We start from the raw sequence: 21,269 nt of genomic DNA, 5'->3' as shown, positions 1-21,269 counted from the left end.
AGGGATTAGCCCCCCCTCCCCCCAGGAATTAGCAATTTCTACACATGCACAGATGTCATAATGCCCATTTCTGCCAAACGTTTTCAAAAGTGATTGGCTTAGGGGAGAGTTAGGAGAAAGGCAGTTTAGAGAGTTGGAGAAGGAAAACCCATAATTATCCAGGGAACCAAGTGGGGACCAATGGGGGGAATGGGATTTCTCTTCCCCTGTGAGTTCTTGCAAATGTCCCTTCTGTTTATAACTGTTTGGAATTGGAGCATCCTGAGGAAATACAATATACAGTAATGCAAGATGTGCAGACAATGAAATGAGATCTGAAGCAATCTCTTCTTTTCTTTCTCAACAGGGTTCTTTTAGTTTAAACTAAAACTTCTCAAATATCTGTAACATGGATGTTTCTTCCCAGTAGTGCACATTTCCCCCAATTTTTTCAAACCAAAAGCTGCCATGGAAAGCTGCAAGTGGAAGTCTAGGAGAGTGAGAAGAGCTGTTTAATCCATTTCTTCCTCTTGAGAGCTAGCGTGGTGTAGTGGTTAAGAGTGGTGGTTTGGAGCGGTGGACTCTAATCTGGTGAACTGGGTTGGTTTCCCCACTCCTACACATGAAGCCAGCTGGATGACCTTGGGCTAGTCACAGCTCTCTCAGCCCCACCTACCTCACAGGGTGTCTGTTTTGGGGAGGGGAATGGAAGGTGATTGTAAGCCGGTTTGATTCTTCCTTAAGTGGTAGAGAAAGTTGGCATATAAAAACCAACTCTTCTTCTTCATAGTCCACACTCCGATTTTTCCACCAATAATGGACAAAATACATGTGGAAAAGTGTGGATGAGGGGACAATTTGAGCAGAAAAGCAATGGAATCTACATGTTGGTAGAGATGTCCAAAAGCACATCAAAACAGAAGAGATGTCAAATATAATCACTAGTTGGTCTATTTTTGTTTCTTTGTTAGCTATTTGGGGTCTTGTATGAGAGACAGGTGGGTTAGAAATGTCACAAATAGGACTAATTAAACCCACTAATGTTTGAAGCTATGTGTAGTTGGCACATTGTACTTCTGAAAGTGAAAAGTTTTTCGTTTAGTAACAGATATTGGAAGAGCTGCCAGAGTGAGAACACTGCCCCACATATCATGGAAGAGCCCAGATATAAACTCCTCCTGGGGACAGTATATTGTGGGGGAAGGAGTCAGTAGTATTTAAGAAGCAACAAAACACCACTATTAGTCGTATTGGGGACATTTCTAGAAGAAATGGGTCTCATCTGAGAGAAGAATCTGATAATACACATGCTTGCAGCTGCCAGGTAATACACAACCGATGCTGCAAAACTTACAGAAAAGAAATAACAGCACCACGAGGCCACTAAGTATCCTAAAGAACAATTTTATAATGCAGTCCCAAAATGTCAATGCACAACTCTATAAAAATACTACTAAGGATAACGTTACAGATGCCATTTAAAACCACATAGAATACTCCATAAGTTCTTCATGTATATAATCGGTCTAATACAAATCCAATGTGCATGAAAAAAACACTGGTTGAAACGATCCTGATTGGAAATTGAAGATGGAGGTCACAAGCCAAAGACGACACCCTGGTCGTTTCACTTGGCTTCCTCCATTCACACTGTAGTCACTAGAAAGGAGATGTATATGCATGGAACATTTCCCCTGGAATTCAGTGTAAATTAACCACTTTAGAGATTTTTTTCTAAGCGAGACTGAATCCAGCCCCCTTCCTTCCCTCCCAAACAGCCAGTCAGTAGTATCATAGTTTTTTTTTTTTTAAAAAGAGTTTAGCATGTGCTGAATGGGGCTGGCAAATCTCACACCATTTCCCTCCCATACAGTTAGGAATACATACATAAAAGCCCATTTCTGCTGGGGGAGACAATATGCTGCCTTTTTCCCTACCGTGTCCTTGGGTGTCACCTCAAGATTACAGTTCATGTCATGGGTTGTTGCATTCATGCTGAATAGAATAGCCAAATGAAAAAAACCTGAAGTGCCTAAAAATCTCAAGAAACTGACTAGAGGTGGTTTAGCACAAGTTCAGGTTTGACTCTTTTTATTATTAAAAGGGAGCAAAATAGTGCTACAGTAGATAATTTCAAGGGTAAGCTCATTCGACACAGAATAGCTGCATGTCAACTCAACCTGTATGAAATATATGACTATTGAAGATGCAGAAAGAAACATGTGTATTCACTTGAGTGCCATATGTTTTTGATTAGATTTTAGAAATAATCAGGGTTATCTTGAAGCTGTATGAACAATGGAAAAACTTTGATGAAAGGAAAGAAATGGCTACTATTCTAAGTAAGATGCCTAAACCAAAACCACCTCCAAACAGGTAGGTGTCCCCAAAATGTTCCTGTCTCTACTTTCTCGTGTAGGCTAGTGGCACATGGCAGTGTGGTTTACATGGGTTTATCTATGAAGGGTGAATTGGTATGAAATTGTGCATGCAATCATCCCAGCTGAATTATGGTCCTTTACAACTCGGTTTATAAATTTGGCATGTTCCTATTGTGTGGGTTAAATTCTACATTGAAACTGGCTGTGCTTTTCAGTTTCAATAAGAGGAACAAATTAATGGGCAAGCAATCACCCCTTGGTGCAGAAAGAGCAGGTACCAGCAAGTTGGTAGAAGCATAGAAGTAAAAACAATGAGGGCTTTCATTTCCTTTTCATCAGGATTTTTAAGCCTCTTTCAGAATTGGAAGGATTACCTCTTGATTTTCAGTTTGAATTGGTTCACCCGAATCACTTGCCTAATCCATGTTTCGCTTGTGGAGGCATTCTCAGCTGCCTTTAACAAGTGTTCATAGTAAACTTCAAGTTGGAAACTGCAAGATGATATCTTTTGGGCCACAGCAACGTCTGTCATCTTGCGGGAGGCTGAAAACTGTGTTTTCCAGATTTCCGCAGCAAAAGACTGGCTAGTCACCTGTTGCATTCAGATATGGTTTTGTGATCTATGCTCCCAGAACTCTAGTTCTTGTTTTGAGAGCTGAGTCACTGATGCTGCAGCATGATCTGAGGCCACTGATGCTGTTCATTGTTGAAGCTCCACAAGCCACTTCCTGGCCATTGCCTAGATGGGAGATTGCCCTAGGAGCCCTGTGTAAGGGCCTCTGCTTCCCAAAGGAAGAAGGGTTTTCAAGTACAATAAGTTAACTCATGTGTGGATGTCTGCTTTACTCCAAACAGTGAAGGGGACCAGGGTCCAAATGGAAGTCAGAATTCTAGCTACAGCCAATCTTAAGACATTCCAAAGATATTCACTGTGGACCACTTTGGATTAAGGCACACTGGGATCTTTTCCTATGTGGAAGCTGTGGACAGAAGGTTTCAGTCGTGTGTTTTCAGAAAGAACGTGAAGAATGTTTCCGTCAAAACATATTGAAAATGTTTCTTTAGACACACACCCATTGGAATTGTGGCACAAATACACTTAACGAAATTCTCAGTCTCCAAACAACTCAAAAGCTTTGAAAAAGGCTAGAAAAAAAATAACTCAATTCACTTTAGAATGGACAGAGTTCAGTACTTGTTCTGTGGGGATAAAAGATGAAGAATTGAAGAAAACGTGTGAATGAGGAGCTGGGCAAGTGTAACTGTGTTTACTGCCCTAATGCTACTTTAAACACAAGATGTGGCCTGAAATGTTGTATGTGAAATCTTAATGTCATAGGTATATAAATACCAGTGGATATTGTACCAGAGGGAGAATGCAATTTTTTTCTAAGGAGATGGCACCCACTATTATCTCCTTCAGTAAATGCCTAGAAAAATACCTTCTTAAAGTCTAAGAAAGGTATTGTGCATTCCTCTTTTGAATTTAAAGGAAGGTGCTCTTAGTACCTATAATCTTTGCTAGTGGAACTTGAAGTCTGGCATACCCAAAAAAGTGCAATATGTATTAACACAAATTGTAGCTGGTGTAGGGAAAAACATTTCAACCTTTTTCTAATGCTTCAGTCCTTGGACAAACTAAGTCAGATCTTGCAATTCAATCAAGTTATTCAAGAAGACTGAAATCCTGAGATCTTGCTGGTGGCTGTGTAAGGTGCTAGAGGTTGATCTGCCTTCATTGTTATTCTGTTACATCAGAGGCTTCTTGTGAAGGCAGCAGGTATTCATATGAGACTCTAGATCCAGCTCCACAATACAATATTTATTAAAAGTTACTGCAAGAAGAGTCCAACTTGATAGGGTCACTGGATAGTTTCTTTTTAAGCAGAGGGCCATATCCTGTGATCCTTACTCAGGCAAACATCCCACTGAAAACAGGATTTGGTCCAAAGCCCTTGAATTTGAGTGACTGTGCGGTTCATAATGAAATAAGTGTGTTTGATATTATCCTGAAACAAGGTCAAATAAAAATAAATTACTAGATTTGTCTGAAGTCTTTTTTCTACGCAGAAGGTAATGAAATGTGGTTTACTGGAATGAAAAAGGAACGTAGTTTTGAAAAGCCTTGTCACATGGTGCTTGTTCTAAAACTTGATTAAAAAGGCAGTAATGTCTGCCACTACTTGACCTGTCATTCAATTAAGTGTAACCAAAGTGTTTTTTGTATGCAAATGCTTGGATTCTTTGCACTTAACTGTTGAAGTTATTTTTATAAAGTGCGTTTGGATACTGACTGTTACGAACGACTTCTGCCAAGAAGTGATGTGTTCTGGCTTTTTTCATACTTCCCTTTATTCTGTTTCCTATGATCTTGTCCCACACCCTTGCGGACATAATTAGTTGGAAGACACCTTGTCCTCTTAGTATATGAAATTACTTTTGTTCCCCTGAGGATTTCAACTTTATTTGTAATATGACTAGTTGGGTAGGAATAAAATCAAATGCAAACTGACAATGTTGTCTAGTTCATTTATTGCATAATGTAAAGCTTAAATCATTCATTGCAAAAATAACAAATGTTACACATCAGGTAACAGGTGTTGTTTATTTAGAAATGGATCGCATCTAGGATTAGAGTGTGACTCACGGTGGACAAGACGTGTGGCTGATTGTAGTTTAAGTAGGCTTTGTGCAGATTACGGCTTGAATCCAGCAACTCATCAGTGGAAGATGCTAACAGTTGTAGATTTCCCGTTTTCCTGGTATCATCCTCACCCCCTCCCTGTCTCTGCCTAGAACTCATTTCTAACCCTGGGAAACTATTTCCTAAGTCAAGGGAGCCACATCAGGAAGTTGCAGTGGGAAGAGGAAAACTTCCTGCTTCCTTCAGCTCCACTGACAGAAGCGGATGCAGTTTCATGCACACCCCTGCAGTCCATCCAGAGGGTCCAGGAGTTGTTAATGGCTGCTGGAGGAAGGGGTAAAATAGGGAAGATCCGCAATCCTTGTGCTGGAATGTTACCAAGGTGTAGCACTCATTGAACCGTAGGCCATGAAAAGTTGCCATTCAACAAAAAGAAGCAGGGCAACAGGGTGAGAAAAGAACATAAAACTCTGGTTACTTCTATCACTTTAAACATCTTCACAAGTTACACTAATTGCACAAGCAATCTGTGTACAGTGTACACTAGATCTTTGTGTAATTCTCATGTTACAATCAACACACAGCGGAATGTATGATACAAGCCCTATATTTACTTTTTAATTTTACTTCATTTATACCCTGTCTTTCTCACCCTTGGGGACCTGAAGTGGTTTACATCTCCTCTCTTCCATTGTATCCTCACAACAACCCTGTGAGGTATGTTAGGCTGAAAGTGTGTGACTGGCCCATGGTCATCCAGCAAGCTTCCTCCTGGTACTGGTCCTTGGATTCATTTGAAAAGTAAACACATGTTGGCTCTTTCTTACAGATGCATGAATGAACAGGCAGGATGCGTCTGCATTCAACTGTAACATGTGAATAGGCTTTTGACAATGAGTTCCATTTCAAGAATAGTTGGGGAAATGACTCATCAACGTAGAGGCTACCTTTGGATGGTTTGATTGTATTTCAAATCAAATTTAGCGATTAAGGGATAAGCTAAACTACAGAAATTCATAATGTTGATAAGCCTCCTTAATGATCCATTGCAAATCTGTTATGGTTGAGGTCAGGGCCTTTCAGAGGTCCAGACAGTCCCGGGCCACTCCTGTTTTTTGAAGCTCCTGGTATATTAAACGCCTTATACTGAATCAGACCCTTGGTCCATCAAAGTCAGTATTGTCTACTCAGACCGGCAGCAGCTCTCCAGGGTCTCGGGTAGAGGTCTTTCACATCACCTACTTGCCTAGTCCCTTTAACTGGAGATGCCGGGGATTGAACCTGGGACCTTCTGCATGCAAAGCAGATGCTCTATCACTGAGCCACAGTCCCTCCCCTATATTAAAAATTCTGTCAACGGAGGAGATTAATTCATTGTGTGCACTACAGGCTGTGTGGCTTAGTAATGGGACACAAGTTTAAAGTTATGTGATTAATGCCGTCTTCTTTCATTCCTGTCAATCTATCTCAGCAACTGTAGGTATAACCTCATTTGCAGAAAACATTAATATTCTAAGTTTGAGGGCCTCCATGAATGTGAGGCTGGGCCAAATGGCCCCCTTGGTTGAGATGTTTAATGAAATGCAAACTTTTGACTTTCTTTGAAGAAACTTTTAATAATATTGGGAAGTCAGACTGAGTATGAAACCAACATTCTGCTACATAGAACAAATCCAAATCTCTGTAGATTTGTAAATATTAGATAGTACAAGCCTTAGCCTTGTGCAGTTTTTCAGGTTGCTGTACAGTTGATTATTCCTGATGTCGTGTTTTCACTGAAGACTTGCGTTCTGCCCATTCTTTGAAGCCACCAATATAGTGCTGAGCAATAAAAGTACACAAATTAATTTCTGAAGAGCGTCCGGCTGTCCCCAACCAGGGCCAAGGCTTTTTTGAGCCTGGACCTGGCCTGGTGAAACCCTCTCTAGTGAGACCAGGGCCAGTGGGACGTGATGCAGTTCCGCAGGGCTTGTAAGATCAAAGATGTTCCACCAGGCCTATGGTTGAAGGTAGCAATGGTTTATATCATGGCTGGCCTCCCTTCCCCTTTTTTTGTTTGTTTCCATCTCATTGATTATGATCGGGGGGTTTCCTAATTGCCCCCCCCCCAACTTTCTATGGCCTAGTGTTTTATCACCAGCGCTGAATCGTACAATCAGACTTAATGGCTTTTTAATAATTGTTTTTAAATGTTTATAATTTTTATTGATTGTTGGAACTTATGTATTGGTTCTTTTAAAGTTGTTAGCCACTCTGAGCCTGGCCCTGACCAGGAAATGAGAGTGTGGTATAAATTGAATAAAATAATAAAATAAATTCAGAAAATGTCGTCCCCAGGGCTGAATAGAGACATAGGATTCTTAACTAACTACAGCTCCTATTTTTCTGCCCCTAAGCATTTATCCTCAAGATAATTACAATGTGCATTATACCTTTGCATGCTGAGTCCCTTCCCCTCCTACCTTCTTACTGGGATATAAGGACTCAGGGATATCCATTCCGATGACGGGAGCTTTGCTTGCCTCTCAAAAGCTATATCCCAAAAATCTCATTGGTCTTTGCCTACCTGTCATAACCTAAAGACTTTGTGGCAGCTAGAGCTTGCTTGCTTCTCACACCTGCCATACAGACAAAAATTAAATGGTCTGATTTAGAAGGCATATCTTGATTGTATATCTTTTTTAAATGTTCCGGGTTCATCTGCAGGGCTTCGACAACCTGGGCCACTGCAAGAACAAGTGATTCAACTCATTATTGTTTACTGTGAGATAAGTCAGACATCATGAAATAAGAGGAGAATAATCACAATATTTATATAATGCTTTTGCTATTCAACGTGTGTAATTGGCATTATTTTCTTGTACTCACTGCACTAGCTAGTATTGTAGCAGAAAAGACACATGGCAATACAAATCCAGACAATATTGGCTAATCTACTCCTGTTATGTATAATCTTGTTTCACAGAACTAACTAGTCTTCTGTTTCCCTCACTCTGGAACAGCAAGTGTTAACTTACATGGAATGTGGATGGACCCTGGGATTTTTCCATGTTCTCCAATTTCCCATTTCTCTGTAATATCGATGAGCTGAATAGCCTTGGATTCCACTAAGTCTTTGAATTCTCCATATGACACATTATGGTTCTCAGCAGTGCAAAAGTGGCAAACAATTTCACCTGTAATATATGCACAAGTAGCATTTGCGTCTAAATTAAAGTTTCTCAAGTGTGGCCATTAGGGTTTTTTTTAAAAAAATATGGGTACTAGTTAGCGCCACTGGAATGTAGAGGACATAACTGAATCTGCAGTTATCATGGTGGTGTCACAGCAACTAAAGTTTAAGAATCACATCTGCAACTAAGTATATGTGAGTTCAGAATACACTGTCTCTCATGTATGAAAATATCCTTTTCCACATACTTATTCAGTGTACATGAGCCCAGTCTTTCTTTACATCTGGTGACCAAAATGAACACTAGTATCTTAAAGATTTATTGTGTGTGCGTGTGTGTTAAGTTCTGTCAAGTCGTTTCTGACTCATGGTGACCCTATGAATCAATGACCTCCAAAATGTCCTAACTTTGACAGCCGTGCTCAGATCTTGCAAATTGAGGGCTGTGGCTTCCTTTATTGAGTCAATCCATCTCTTGTTGGGTCTTCCTCTTTTCCTGCTGCCCTCAAAATATTTATTGTAGCTCCAGCTTTTGAGACCTCTGTCTAGTTCATGAGAAATAAGAGCTAGTGTGGTATAGTGTTTAGAATGCCCAACGCGGACCAGGGATACATGAGTTCAAAAGCCTACGAAGCACACTTGGGCCAGTCATTTTCTTTCTCAGCCTTACCTACCTCACAGGATCGCTGTGAGAATACAATGGAGGAGGGGATACCCTTCAGATCCATGCATACCCTTCAGATCCATGGAAGGGTGATAAACTGGGATAGAAAAGTCTGTCTAATGTACCTCAGGACTCCTTTTTAGTTTGGTTGGGTACATATTATCTATTGGTTACAAAGCAAAACCAGTTGCCTTAATACCCTAATCCTAACTCCCCAACCTGGGTGTCATCCCATTTTAAAAATGGAGGTCACTTTTAGTAAGGTTTGGGACTGAAATATACCAAGTCACATGAAGCTGCCTGGTACTGAATCAGACCATTCATCCATCACAATCAGTACTGTCTGGCAGTGGCTCTCTTGGGTCCTAGGTAGAGGTATTTCCCATCACTTACCACCTGATCCTTCTAGCTGGCAACACCGGGGATTGAAGCTGGGATTGTCTGCATGCAACGCAGATGCTCTACCACTCAGCCACAGCCCCTCCCCAGCGAAGCAGATGCTCTACCACTCTGCCACAGCCCCTCCCCAAACCAATTCCTCAAAATTAAAGGCTTGATCTGGAGACTAGAAGTCCTCTTCACCAAGGAGAGGTGATATAGATCAATGAATGACAGAATTTCTGCTTGCACGCTGAAGGTCCCAGGTTCAATCATCATCATCTTTGGTTACCTCTACCTGAGAGGAAGAAAAAAGAGGGGAATAAAACCCAACCTGAAAACAGAAGCTGGGTACCCAAGGATGGGTGGGGGGGAAATGTAGATAAATACTAAAAATATAATTTATTAGAAGCGCTAAGTAAAGGTTAATATTCTAAAACATTAAAATAGCACAATGGCATTTCCTAGGGTTGATCTCTGTAACCACACACCAAACGCGTTTCGGCCTATTGGGCCTTCATCAGTGGTTAATTAAAACACATGTTCAGCCTGCACACATTTATAGAAATAAATACATACATACATACATACACACACACACAAACAGTTCAAACCCAACCAGGCATGTGTATAGGTTATAAAATCTATTACCAGTTACTCAAACACCTGGTCAGATTGGTTCTAGTTGTAATACTGGTTAGTATATGTCTCTCATATACTATGTGTGCTGGTATCAACCTAGTAGAGCCCAATAATAAATTAAATTTTTAGTATCTGTATATATATTCTTTCTACCCAACCTTGGTACCTCTACCTGAGAGCCAGGATAGCTGTGGCCATTCAGATTAGACACCAGTCATCTCGACAGACCAATGATTCAGTCTAAATTGTGTGATCAAAAACATAGCGCCCGCCCCCCCTGAACTTTCCATTCCCCAGCGCACTTACAGCCTGATTTACAAAGAGGCATCTTGCCGGCCGGCAGTCACTGCAGTAAAAGGCAGCTACTACCTTTGCTCCAAGCCAACCCATTTACCATTCTGGCAGTCCCTGCTGGTCGCACGATCATTAAAGGGAGGGCTGCGCAACCCAGAAGTCGAGGGGAAGGCCACATGTTTCCTTCCCCAAAGCAGGCATCGCGTCTCTCCTCCCACTCCAGTTTAGGCTTCCCAACCTATAATAGTCTTGGTTACTGCCTGTCTCTTAGGCGTGCCTGCTAAGGGATTTGCCTCATCCCTGACAGGTAAACCATGACAGGGAGTTAGTTGCCCAGTTCAATCAATCAATCAATCAATCAATCAATCAATCAATCAATCAAGTTTTATTTCGATACAATATCAGCTCTGAATAAAATCAAAGTTGAGTTTTAAATAATAAAAGTTGATGATTCTGGGAAGGATGATTTGAAGAGGAGGAAAGATCTTCCATGGGGAACGGTTTTCAATTAGCCGTTTACGAATCCCACTAGAGCAGAGGCAAAAGTTGGCTACCGTTGCCCAGTTTATTATAGTATCACTGTATCCAATAAAAGTAGTAGGTGAGGGCTCAACAGCTGTCCAGGCAGTAACAAAGGTCATGAAGTGACCACCTAAATGGTATTTTACCTATGGCACTGTGGAATGCCCCTGTGTATATGAACAGAGGGCAGATACCCCAGGAAGCTTTGCTTTCCTTCATTTTCTCTTCCTGCTTGTTATTCAAGCAATGTCAGCATAAGCACATACACACACTAACCGCCTTAATGTTGCAAAGCAAGGGACATTCGCTCCTCTCAGCTGCAGAGCTGGTTCAATCCAGAATTGCTTGTCTATTGTTCGCTAAGATCACACCACGAGAACTTTCCTAATGTATTGAAATGAAGATCTCCAGCTATTACCTGGAGGTTGGCAACCCTAATATTTAAGCATCCATAGATGAGGCCAGGTTAAGAATTAGATATGAGTTTCTTAAAATATAAAAGCATAGAAAAAGACTGGTGAAACACAGACTCATGTATGACAGCCACATGATCCAATCTAGATGTGGGCTGCATGTTATTCCCTCCATAGAAACGCTGTGTAGGGACTTCCGGTGGTGCCGTTGGAGAGAGCACTCCATTTCCCCAGGTTGTCCTGGGAGAAATCCAAGTTTGCGTTATTTTTGGGGTACATAGATACCCCAATCCGACCCTTGCAAGTGGGTTGGAAAGCAGGAACTCCCTGCAGCCCGCAAACGCGGTTTGACCTCCTAGGTACTCTGAGGGGGCTTTTTTAAGCCCCTCGGAGTCCTAGACGCCGGTCCTGCGAGGGCACTAGGGAAGGACATCGCCAAAACGCAACTTTGGCAGCAAGCTCTACCCTCCACCGCCTTAATACCAACATAAGGACTACATAAAGAAAAGAACCTCACCTCTTGACACCCAAGTGAGTACAAAAGAACTCTTCGTCTACTTACTAGAAATTTGAACAGACAGGAGGCTGATAAGAATATTTCTGGGACCCCCACCCCTCCATAATCCGAACTGAAAAAGTTTGATCTGAGTTAGTCATCGGGATTAGCGACAGGAGCCTTATCGGATCGATCAGCCTAAACCATAACAAAGAGTCGGAAGGATACCTTTTAGACTGACAAGAATAATCACCAATGAGAGGTCCGAAGGAAGGGGAGGGTGATTTCTCTTCCTGATTTTCCGGCGAATTCCTGCCACGTTTGCAGTAAGGGAGTGCCTGGAACGGAAGACTCTCTATAACACCCTCTCTATCATTGGAACTAAAACAACAGGAAGTAGCCGCGGGACTGAATATCCGTCGCACTCGAGTTACTTTCAAATCATTCCTGAAGGAATAACCATCGAGAAGAGGCGATAGAAGGTCTGCAGCACTAGTAACTTCCTGTTTACTTCCTGATTAATCCGATCTAGAGCGACCGAAAAAACTCACTGGTATTTTAAAACTTTAAAATGCAATTTTAAAGCCAATTTCGACTCTTTTCAACCCGAAAAAATTACTAGGCTGATCTTTGAACTATCATCTTTTAACCAGCACCTTAAAGGCCCTGTCGGTGGACATGTATTTTACCAGCTTTTTTTGAATGTAAATGTCTCGACCCCGCTCTGGCTCACTACATAGCCCTGCCTATACTAAACTAAGGGACTCTTTACAAACCTCGACCATGGAAAAAAAGTTACAGGATATGCTAACTAAACAAACTGAGGCAACAAATAAACAGTTTGAACAGATGTCTGCACAGATGGCACAGTTGACTTCTATGATGACAAATCTTGGCCAAGCAACCCAAGCTATTAATCAGAAGTTGGATGTGGTCACTGGAGACTTGAAAGAAGTAAAAACTCAAATGATTGTTATGAAGACAGATATGCAAGCGATGGATGTATCAATTAAGAAAGTAATGGATGAGCACAAGGACACAAAGAAAAAAATTAACAAGCCAAGAAAAACAGATTGAAACAATACAAGCGGATCAGATGGCGGCAAAAAATCAAATGGCAATGATGGAGATGAGAGTGAAAGAGACCAACCTTCGTATACGCAATTTTCCAGATATGATGGGAGATAATAAAGAATCTGCAATACCAAATTTGGCCTACTTATTTCAGATAGATGAACAAGAATTAAAACAAGCCATTAATAGAATATACAGGATACCACTACCTGCTAGAATGAGAAGATCTAAGCCAAGAGATTTGATGATAGTGTTCTATGACACCAGAGTTAAAGACAAGATTATGAAGATTCATTATGAAAATCCAGTGTCAGCAGGAGACTCCTCTCTTATACTACTGAAGGATATTCCAAGGCATCTACTTTCACAGAGGAATAACTACAAAGACTTTGTGTCTATACTGAAAGCTAATGGCATCAAATATCGTTGGATTATGCCACAAGGTTTGGCTTTCACCTATAAGGAAGTGAAAACGACAATTCTATCCCAAGCAGATGTGGGGAAATTTTTGAGAAAATATAAAATGGACCTTAAAGAATTACCTGGAGAGAAGGAGGAAGAAGAAGAGGAAGAAGAAGAGGTACAGGGTGCAGAAGGTGGTACTAAATTATAGACTTTTTATTTTGTTAAAAAATACTACATTATGGCAAAAGCAATTTCTTGGAATGTAAATGGACTGAATGAGAAAACTAAAAGGGCCAGAATCTTCAAATATCTACAGAAATATAAATACTCCCTAATTTGCCTACAAGAAACCCATGTAGCTTCAAAGCATAAAAAATACTTGGAGAAACAGATGCTTGGACAAGCATTTATTGCTTCTGCTAAAACTAAAACAAAGGGAGTGGTAATCTATGCCCACCCCAGTCTCTGTCCAGAACTAGTATATAAAGACAATGAAGGAAGAATTGTAATTATCAGAACTAAAATATTGGGACAAAGGACAATAGTGGTTGGAATCTATGCACCCAATGAAGGGAAAAAATCCTTCTATGAAAAATTACATGACCTGATAACCCAGTACGCACAAGACCAAATTTTATTGATGGGCGACTTCAATGGAATTATTCTCCCATCTCTGGACAAAAAATCAAAAGCAAAAGATATCAATGATGGATGCTTGCCTAAAACCTTCTTTGCCATGGCTTCAGAATTAGAATTACAAGACATTTGGAGAACAATGAATACAACAGCTAAAGAATACACCTTTTATTCAGCAAGACACGATTCACACTCCAGAATTGATATGATATGGGCCAGTAAATCAATTTTCACGCAACTACGTAAAATTCATATTTTACCTAGAACTTTTTCTGATCACAATCCTGTTACCTTTGATTGGAACAATAAACAAGCATTTAGATGGCGAATGAACGATAAACTTTTAAAAGACAACAAGATACAAAAGGAATTACAGGTTTTAATGAAAGACTTTTTTGAAATTAACCTTAATGGGGAAACTTCTTTAAATACAGTTTGGGACGCATTCAAAGCTGTTCTGAGAGGTTTTATGATACAGAAACACTCGGCCTGGAAGAAGACTCAATTGCAATTTACAAACAACATACTTTGGAATTTACAAAATTTGGAGCAGAAATTGGTAATGGTAACACAGGAAGAGGAGAGAAGAGAAATTCAAATACAGATTTCTGCATCTAAACACCAATTAAATTTGGTAATAATGGAGGAAATGAATAAAAATCTGAAACTTGCTAAACAAAAGTATTTTGAATATGCAAATAAACCAGGAAAATTTTTAGCAACACAACTGAAGGACTCATTTCAAAAGAAGATTATAACAAAAATCCAAACTGCTAAAGGACCAGTTTACTCAACTTCAGAAATTCAGAAAGAATTTGTTTCATTTTACTCTAAGTTATATCAGAAAGAAAATACTTCAAAACAGAAAATAGACAAATTTCTAAACTCAATACAGATGAAAGCTTTGTCAATGACCCAGAGAGAATGTATTGAAGCTCCAGTAACAAGGGAAGAAATACAAGAAGCAATACTGAGACAAAAAACGGATAAAACACCTGGACCAGATGGAATTACTGCACTATTTTATAGAACTTTTAGTGACAATTTAGTTGGATTTTTTGGTTCACTTTACAATGCAATTTTGGACGAGGGAACATCCCCGGAGACTTGGTCACACGCATTTATATCACTGATACCCAAAGAAGGAAGAGATCCAGAAAAAACATCTAATTACAGACCTATATCGCTCTTAAATGTGGATTACAAAATTTTTGCTTCGGTTTTGGCATGTAGGATAAAGCAATTTATTAAGGATCTTATACATGAGGACCAAGCAGGTTTTATACCAGGAAGGCAAATAAAAGACAATGTAAGAATTTTACTAGATTCACTGGAATATTATGACCATAATATTCAACAAACTGCGGCTTTTGTATTTTTGGATGCAGAAAAAGCCTTTGATATGGTCTCTTGGAACTTTTTGAAACGGATTTTGGATAAATTGAATTTTGGAGATCGTTTTCAGAAAGGTATATCGGCTATTTATACCTCCCAACAAGCTAAAATTTTGGTTAATGAATCAATGTCAGATAACTGCCAAATCACGAAAGGGACTAGACAGGGATGTCCCTTGTCTCCACTTTTATTTTTGTTGGTGTTGGAACCGCTATGTGTGAAACTAAGAAGTATGGAGGACATCCGCGGGCTAAGAATTAAAAAACATGAATTTAAGTTGAGAGCATTCGCGGATGACCTACTGCTAATTTTGGAAAACCCAACACAGTCAATGAATATACTTCAGGAGACTTTGGATGATTTTGGAAAAGTATCAGGCTTTAAAGTGAATCAAGAAAAAACAAAGATAATATTTAAAAATTTATCGGAAATACAACAACAGGAATTTATATCATATACTGGCTGGGAGAAAGCTAACAAAGTTAAATACCTGGGAATTTGGATCACTGCAAAGAATAAAGATCTGTTAACCAACAATTACCTCAAGTTATGGGGTAAGATTAAAACTGATATGATTATATGGTCAAACAAAAAATTGTCATTAATGGGACGTATCTCAACGATCCAAATGAATGTCTTACCGAGGATGCTCTTCTTATTCCAAAATTTACCAATAATATCACAAACAAAATATTTTGAAACTTGGAGGAAAGACATTTCAAACTTCATCTGGCAAGGAAAAAAACCAAGGACTGCTTATAAATACTTGGTGGATCTAAAAACTAGAGGAGGTTTAGCACTGCCTAACTTTCAACTCTATGCTGAAGCGGTAGCTTTAGTATGGCTAAAAGACTGGATGAATTTGTCAAATGTACGTTTGCTAGACTTGGAAGGTTATAATAACTTAAGTGGATGGCATGGTTATTTGTGGTATGATAAAATTAAATTACAAGCAACATTCCGTAATCATATAATCAGGTCCTCTCTACTTCGTATTTGGATGAGATATAAACACATTTTGGAACCAGAAACACCGATGTGGATATCGCCCCAAGAAATGCTAACTTTGCGCCCACTTAGACCAGACAAATTTATTACTTATCAAGATCTAACTAATTGGGAAGGAAAGAAATGCTCACTAAAAGACTTTCAACTGCTTAAGGATGATTTACAATGGCTTCAATATTACCAAATCAAATCAGTTTTTGTACAAGATGCAAAAAAAGGTTTCTCTAAAGAAAAATCTCCTTTTCAAAGGATTCTACTAGACAATAATACAAAGCTGATTTCTAAAATGTATAATCTCCTTTTAACAATATACTGTGAGAAGGACACGATTAAACCAACTATGATCGATTGGGCTCAAAATGTGGGACATGATATTGATTTAAATAAATGGGAAAGATTATGGTCTAAAGATTCAAAAGGAATAAAAGCACAGTCAGTGCGAGAAAACATCTATAAAATGATGTATAGATGGTATCTAACACCCAAGAAAATTGCAAAGATTTATAAAACGATGTCCCCTACTTGTTGGAAATGTAACAAAGAAATTGGTTCCTTTTATCACATGTGGTGGACCTGTGACAAAGCCAAAGACTTCTGGGACATGATTTATAACGAACTGAGATTAATACTACAAAAGAATATATCCAAAACACCAGAAATGATGTTATTGAGTATGATTCCAGACGACTTAGCAACACAAAGAACTTTTTTGATATATGCCACAACAGCTGCGAGACTGCTTTATGCAGCGAAATGGAAAGGGCTAGAAACTCCAGAGAAAAAAGACTGGATTGTTAAAATGTTTGAAGTGGCAGAAATGGCAAAACTCACAGCTATTCTAAATGAAGAAAATGACGTTCGGTTTTTGGGGGAATGGGGGGCGTGGATGCATTATTGTGAATATGAGTTAAAATTGGGAAGAATGGAAGAATATTTTCTAATCTGATCCAGAGGATTATTTTTGATTTTTTTTATATTGAATAAGCATAATTATATTTACTAACAGATTACGGTTTTTTATATATGGTATTGATATTTTATCAAGATTAGATTACCTATGACGGGAGGAACTTTTTATTAAGAGGCAGATAGAGGTGATGGGGAAGTCAAAAAATTTTCCATTTCTTTTTTTTCTTTTATCTTTTCTCTTTTTTATTATATGATATGGAATTATAACAACTTTAGGTTAGAATTGAAATTCGATATTGTTATAGATGTTGTTTAATGCAATGGAAAATTTCTATCATAAAACCCAATAAAATTTATATATATATAAAAAAAAAAGAAACGCTGTGTAGGTAAAATGTAAGACACCAGTTAAGTAACTGCTTAGTAGAGTTTCCAACCTCCAGGTGGGGCCTGGAGTTTTCCTGAAATTACAACTGATCTCCAGACTACAGAGATTTCCCCTGGAGAAAATGGCAGATTTGGAGTTTGGACTCTATGGAATCATATCCTGCTGAGCTCCTTCCTCTCCCCAAACTCCACCCTCCTCAGGCTTTGCCCCCAAATCTCAAGGAATTTCCCTACCCAGAGTTGGTAGCCCTACTGCTTAGGAACAGTACCCGATGTTCTCTTGCTTATGGTAATATCCAAAAACAGTAAAGAACATTTATAGGCTGCCTGACTATAAAAACATTTATAAAAAAGCTGGTTTAAAACAAAACAGACAAAACAACATAACTATAAAATGTCTAAGAGCAACAGCACACCATAAGTTATCAAAACCCAGGGATCATGCTACTCAAAGGGCATTCAAACTAAATTATACTGGTTTTTAACTCATGCTAATTGTGTAGAAAAAGGAATTTCAGCAGGTGTCTCTTGCCATGGCAGAGCTCAAAGGATGAGAAAAGCCGCACCTGCCAAAAAACCCCATATTAAACCCATAGACCCTTCCTCCTCTTTCATCTGTAACTGCAATTACATAGAGCGCAGTTATATATTTTACTAATTCCAGAAACCTTGCTACATTAAGAAGATGAAAACATTTCTTTTACAGTTTTAACATTGTATTCTCTCTGTCACATGCTTTTGTGTAGGAATGTCATTAATCCGATAATTTTGGAGGATGCTAGAAATAGAGAATGACTATAATCTGTTCTGGTGTTCCTAGGAAATCAATTTTTTAAAAAATAATAATCTTTGCATCTTTAAATCCCCCCCTTCATTTTATAAAAGAATTTCAAATATTACTGTGGTTTTTAAACAGATTGATCCTAACAAGAGTAAGATTCTATATTTACCCTTTGGCTAGCCCAGGGAACAAAGATCACTGCTATACTTGGACTCCCACATGGCAAATCTTGTGCTACCAGCTGAAACTACAGACTGGTGACTCAGCCAGTAGCGGTATGACAAAATATCTTATACAGAAATGTTTCAGATCACATTAATATAAAACAACACAGTGGAGGGCTTTTTTTTATTTGTTCAATCATGATTATCAGCGGGTTGTCTACCTAGTAGTCCTGAGTGCCATTTTTCAAAGTCCCCATCCTGTATATATAATAGCATGTGCATTCTCTTAAATATAAATGCATCAAAATATTGTGAAAGGCCTTTAACAGCCAGCCTAGTAGCATATGGTGGCTTTGCATTTCCACATGCAAGAGCTATCACTGGTACAAACCAGTCATGTCATATGATAGCTAGCTGCAGTATGGCACTTCATAAACTGTTATCTGAGCACTAGCTGAAGAAACAGAAGGTAATATATTTAAAGGTTAAAGCAAACTGACTTATCTCCAGAACAGTCCCCAGGATGGTAAATGGAACGAGAACAGTACAACACTGGACCACATGGATTGGGATTACAATCTTTAATTGTGACTGGAACTCAGCTCCAATGTGTATGCGTGTGTGGTGCCATCAAGTCGCAGGTGATTTATAGCAACCCCTTGTGGGGTTTTCAAGGCAAGTGATTAAGCAGTAGTTTGCCATTGCTTTCCTCTGCAGAGACTTCCTTGGAGGTCTTCCTTCCAATACCAACCCAATTTTGCTTTCGAGATCTGACAAGCGGGCTATAGTATACCATTCCACATCCCCAGCTCCAACATAAACTAGGTTAATTTGCTTCCAGTAGCACAGGCTGTTGTACACTGATTTCACTAGACCACAACAGACCATGCGTTCATTTTTCTTAGATAATTGCCCTGATCCATCTGGGCCAATTATAGTATGCATAATAGACACTGTATGCACATAGAGTTCCCATGTATGCAAGATCTTCCTATTCACTTCAGTGAAGAGAGGCATTCTTTGTATCAGAGGGCAAAAAGAAATTTGAATCAGAGACAATAGCTCCATAGTTTGGGGGAAATACCGTCCTGCTCCCATCTTTTCTTATTTACCACAGCTTTTAAAGGCTTTAGGTAAAGGGGACTGTGATGGACATGTGCATTCTAAAGAGTTTTCCCCGTCATAGAACCCCGTGTTTGAGAAGGAGTTTGAACAGAATTCTGGGAATGGCAGTTGGAGAGTTCTGACAGTTGACTAACAGAGAAGTTTAACAGACAGAGCTTGGAGATAGCAGTGTCTGGTGGAAGATTCTCCTCTGGAATGAAAAAGAACACATTTGGGTTTTGGATCAGGAAGGATAGAGTGATCCCTAAGAGTTTAATGGGAAATAGCTCTGTTGAAAGGAGTGATCCCAGGTCTATTAACAGAAGAAACTGGGGAAGTGTGTTAATGTTTCTAACTCCTCCAACACAGATACTTCCGGTTCCGGTCGAACTGAGAGCAGCATTGTGACTGAGCTCCGCTCCGTGGAGCATATTTTTTACTTTACTTACTAACTCCTCCAATTAAAGAACAACTGTGGAGAAAAAGCTTAAGCAACAAACCAGTGACTGCCAAATCACTTTCAGTAGAAAATAAAAGTTTAAATGCTTACATGTGAACCACCTTGATTCATTTGGAATTACAAGATGTCACCTGAACATAACCACCTCAAGTCCCTCAATTCTGTTATTGTTATAAAGCCACATCCGTTATGAAGTGTTGCTATCCTAACTTTTAAATCCCCCAAAAGAGACAAATAAAACCTTTTTAACGTTATACATCAAAGAGCCTCTCGAGCCGTATATTTCTGACCTTTTATAGAAAACAAGGGATCCGTCATAATTAGTAGCGACGGTGTCATAACAAGTTATGTCTCTACAGAGATAGTGAGAGTTGGTGTGTATGAGAACAAAATAAAAACAATTACTAAAACAAGAGGAGTACTGTCATAGGGACATTTTGAAGTCTGCTTTTCCTTTGGCTTGAATGAAAATTAGGAAAGAAAACTGTGATGAATTTAAGTCGGCACACAAATTAGTTCACTAGTTGCTGGCTGACAGCCTTTCCATATGGTATCCAAACAGATAGTTTCAAAATAGCCTTGTGATGATAGTATAATGAAAAATAAAAATCCAGCAATGAACATGAAAGGTGATATTTGATAGATTCACTAGCATGGTACCCATTTTTCTTGTATGTGAAGATAGAACTAGCCAATATGAGTAACCTTCAACAAGGTAACCACCTTGTGATCTGTTTATGTGGCATACAGAGTATGATGGCAACATGGATAAAGATATGTAACTAGTGCCACAACTGTGTGTCAAGCTTTTAAAACATCACAGTGAGAAGACATTATTTTTTCCCTGGAGATTTAGAGTAGGCAACCTAGGGAGCTGTGATATCATTTTTCTTCCCCTGCAATATATAGCAACAAGAAATACGTGCTCGGCCTGACATCCTGAATTCAGTGTGCGTCCAATTCCCAACATCCTCCACAGATTGCAGTTTGCAAGGGTTTCATGGCAGACATACAGAAGTCCTTCATCATGCAAGTCAGTATTGTAAGGGCTCTGTGAAGCTGCAAACCACTGTTCAAAACCATGTTCCTACCAAAGGCCTTAGGGTGAAATTCTCATTAACCCACCAATATATCAGATTTATAAGACATTTATCTCCAGTCCTGCACGTGCAACTATTCAGTGTTATGAGGAAAGACACTCTGCACATGCTCATAATCACGGTCATAATGACGTTATTGTTATTATACATGTTCTAAGTCTGAAGAATGGCACAGAGAATAGTTTTTAGAGTTCAGCATTCTCTAATCTACATTAATCTTTGCAGCCCAATCCTAACCATGCTTATTCAGAAGTAAATCCC

General features: G+C 39.2%; 2 protein-coding genes across 2 annotated transcripts in view; one reads left to right on the top strand and one right to left on the bottom strand.

Annotated features, from left to right (window-relative positions):
• The window catches only part of CCNC (cyclin C), a 236,461-nt gene extending 233,065 nt beyond the window's left edge, over nt 1-3,396 (top strand). Inside the window, exons 12-13 of the mRNA XM_056856296.1 lie at nt 2,237-2,355; nt 3,216-3,396. Coding sequence (XP_056712274.1) covers nt 2,237-2,355; nt 3,216-3,270 — 174 coding nt within the window. The 3' untranslated portion in view covers nt 3,271-3,396. The remainder of the gene's footprint in view (nt 1-2,236; nt 2,356-3,215) is intronic.
• A 3,380-nt stretch (nt 3,397-6,776) lies between these two features.
• Nucleotides 6,777-10,188, bottom strand: TSTD3 (thiosulfate sulfurtransferase like domain containing 3). The gene is made up of 4 exons (XM_056856195.1): nt 10,167-10,188; nt 8,022-8,180; nt 7,571-7,730; nt 6,777-6,825 (listed from the first exon to the last, which is right to left on the bottom strand). The coding sequence occupies exons 1-4, from the start codon at nt 10,186-10,188 to the stop codon at nt 6,777-6,779; spliced, it is 390 nt and encodes a 129-aa protein (XP_056712173.1).
• Between the last annotated feature and the right edge of the window lie 11,081 nt (nt 10,189-21,269).

Source organism: Euleptes europaea, chromosome 10 (assembly GCF_029931775.1).
Source record: "Euleptes europaea isolate rEulEur1 chromosome 10, rEulEur1.hap1, whole genome shotgun sequence".
Classification (NCBI taxonomy): domain Eukaryota; kingdom Metazoa; phylum Chordata; class Lepidosauria; order Squamata; family Sphaerodactylidae; genus Euleptes; species Euleptes europaea.
Note: the sequence above shows the minus strand (reverse complement) of the source record. Positions and strands in the feature narration are given on the sequence as shown.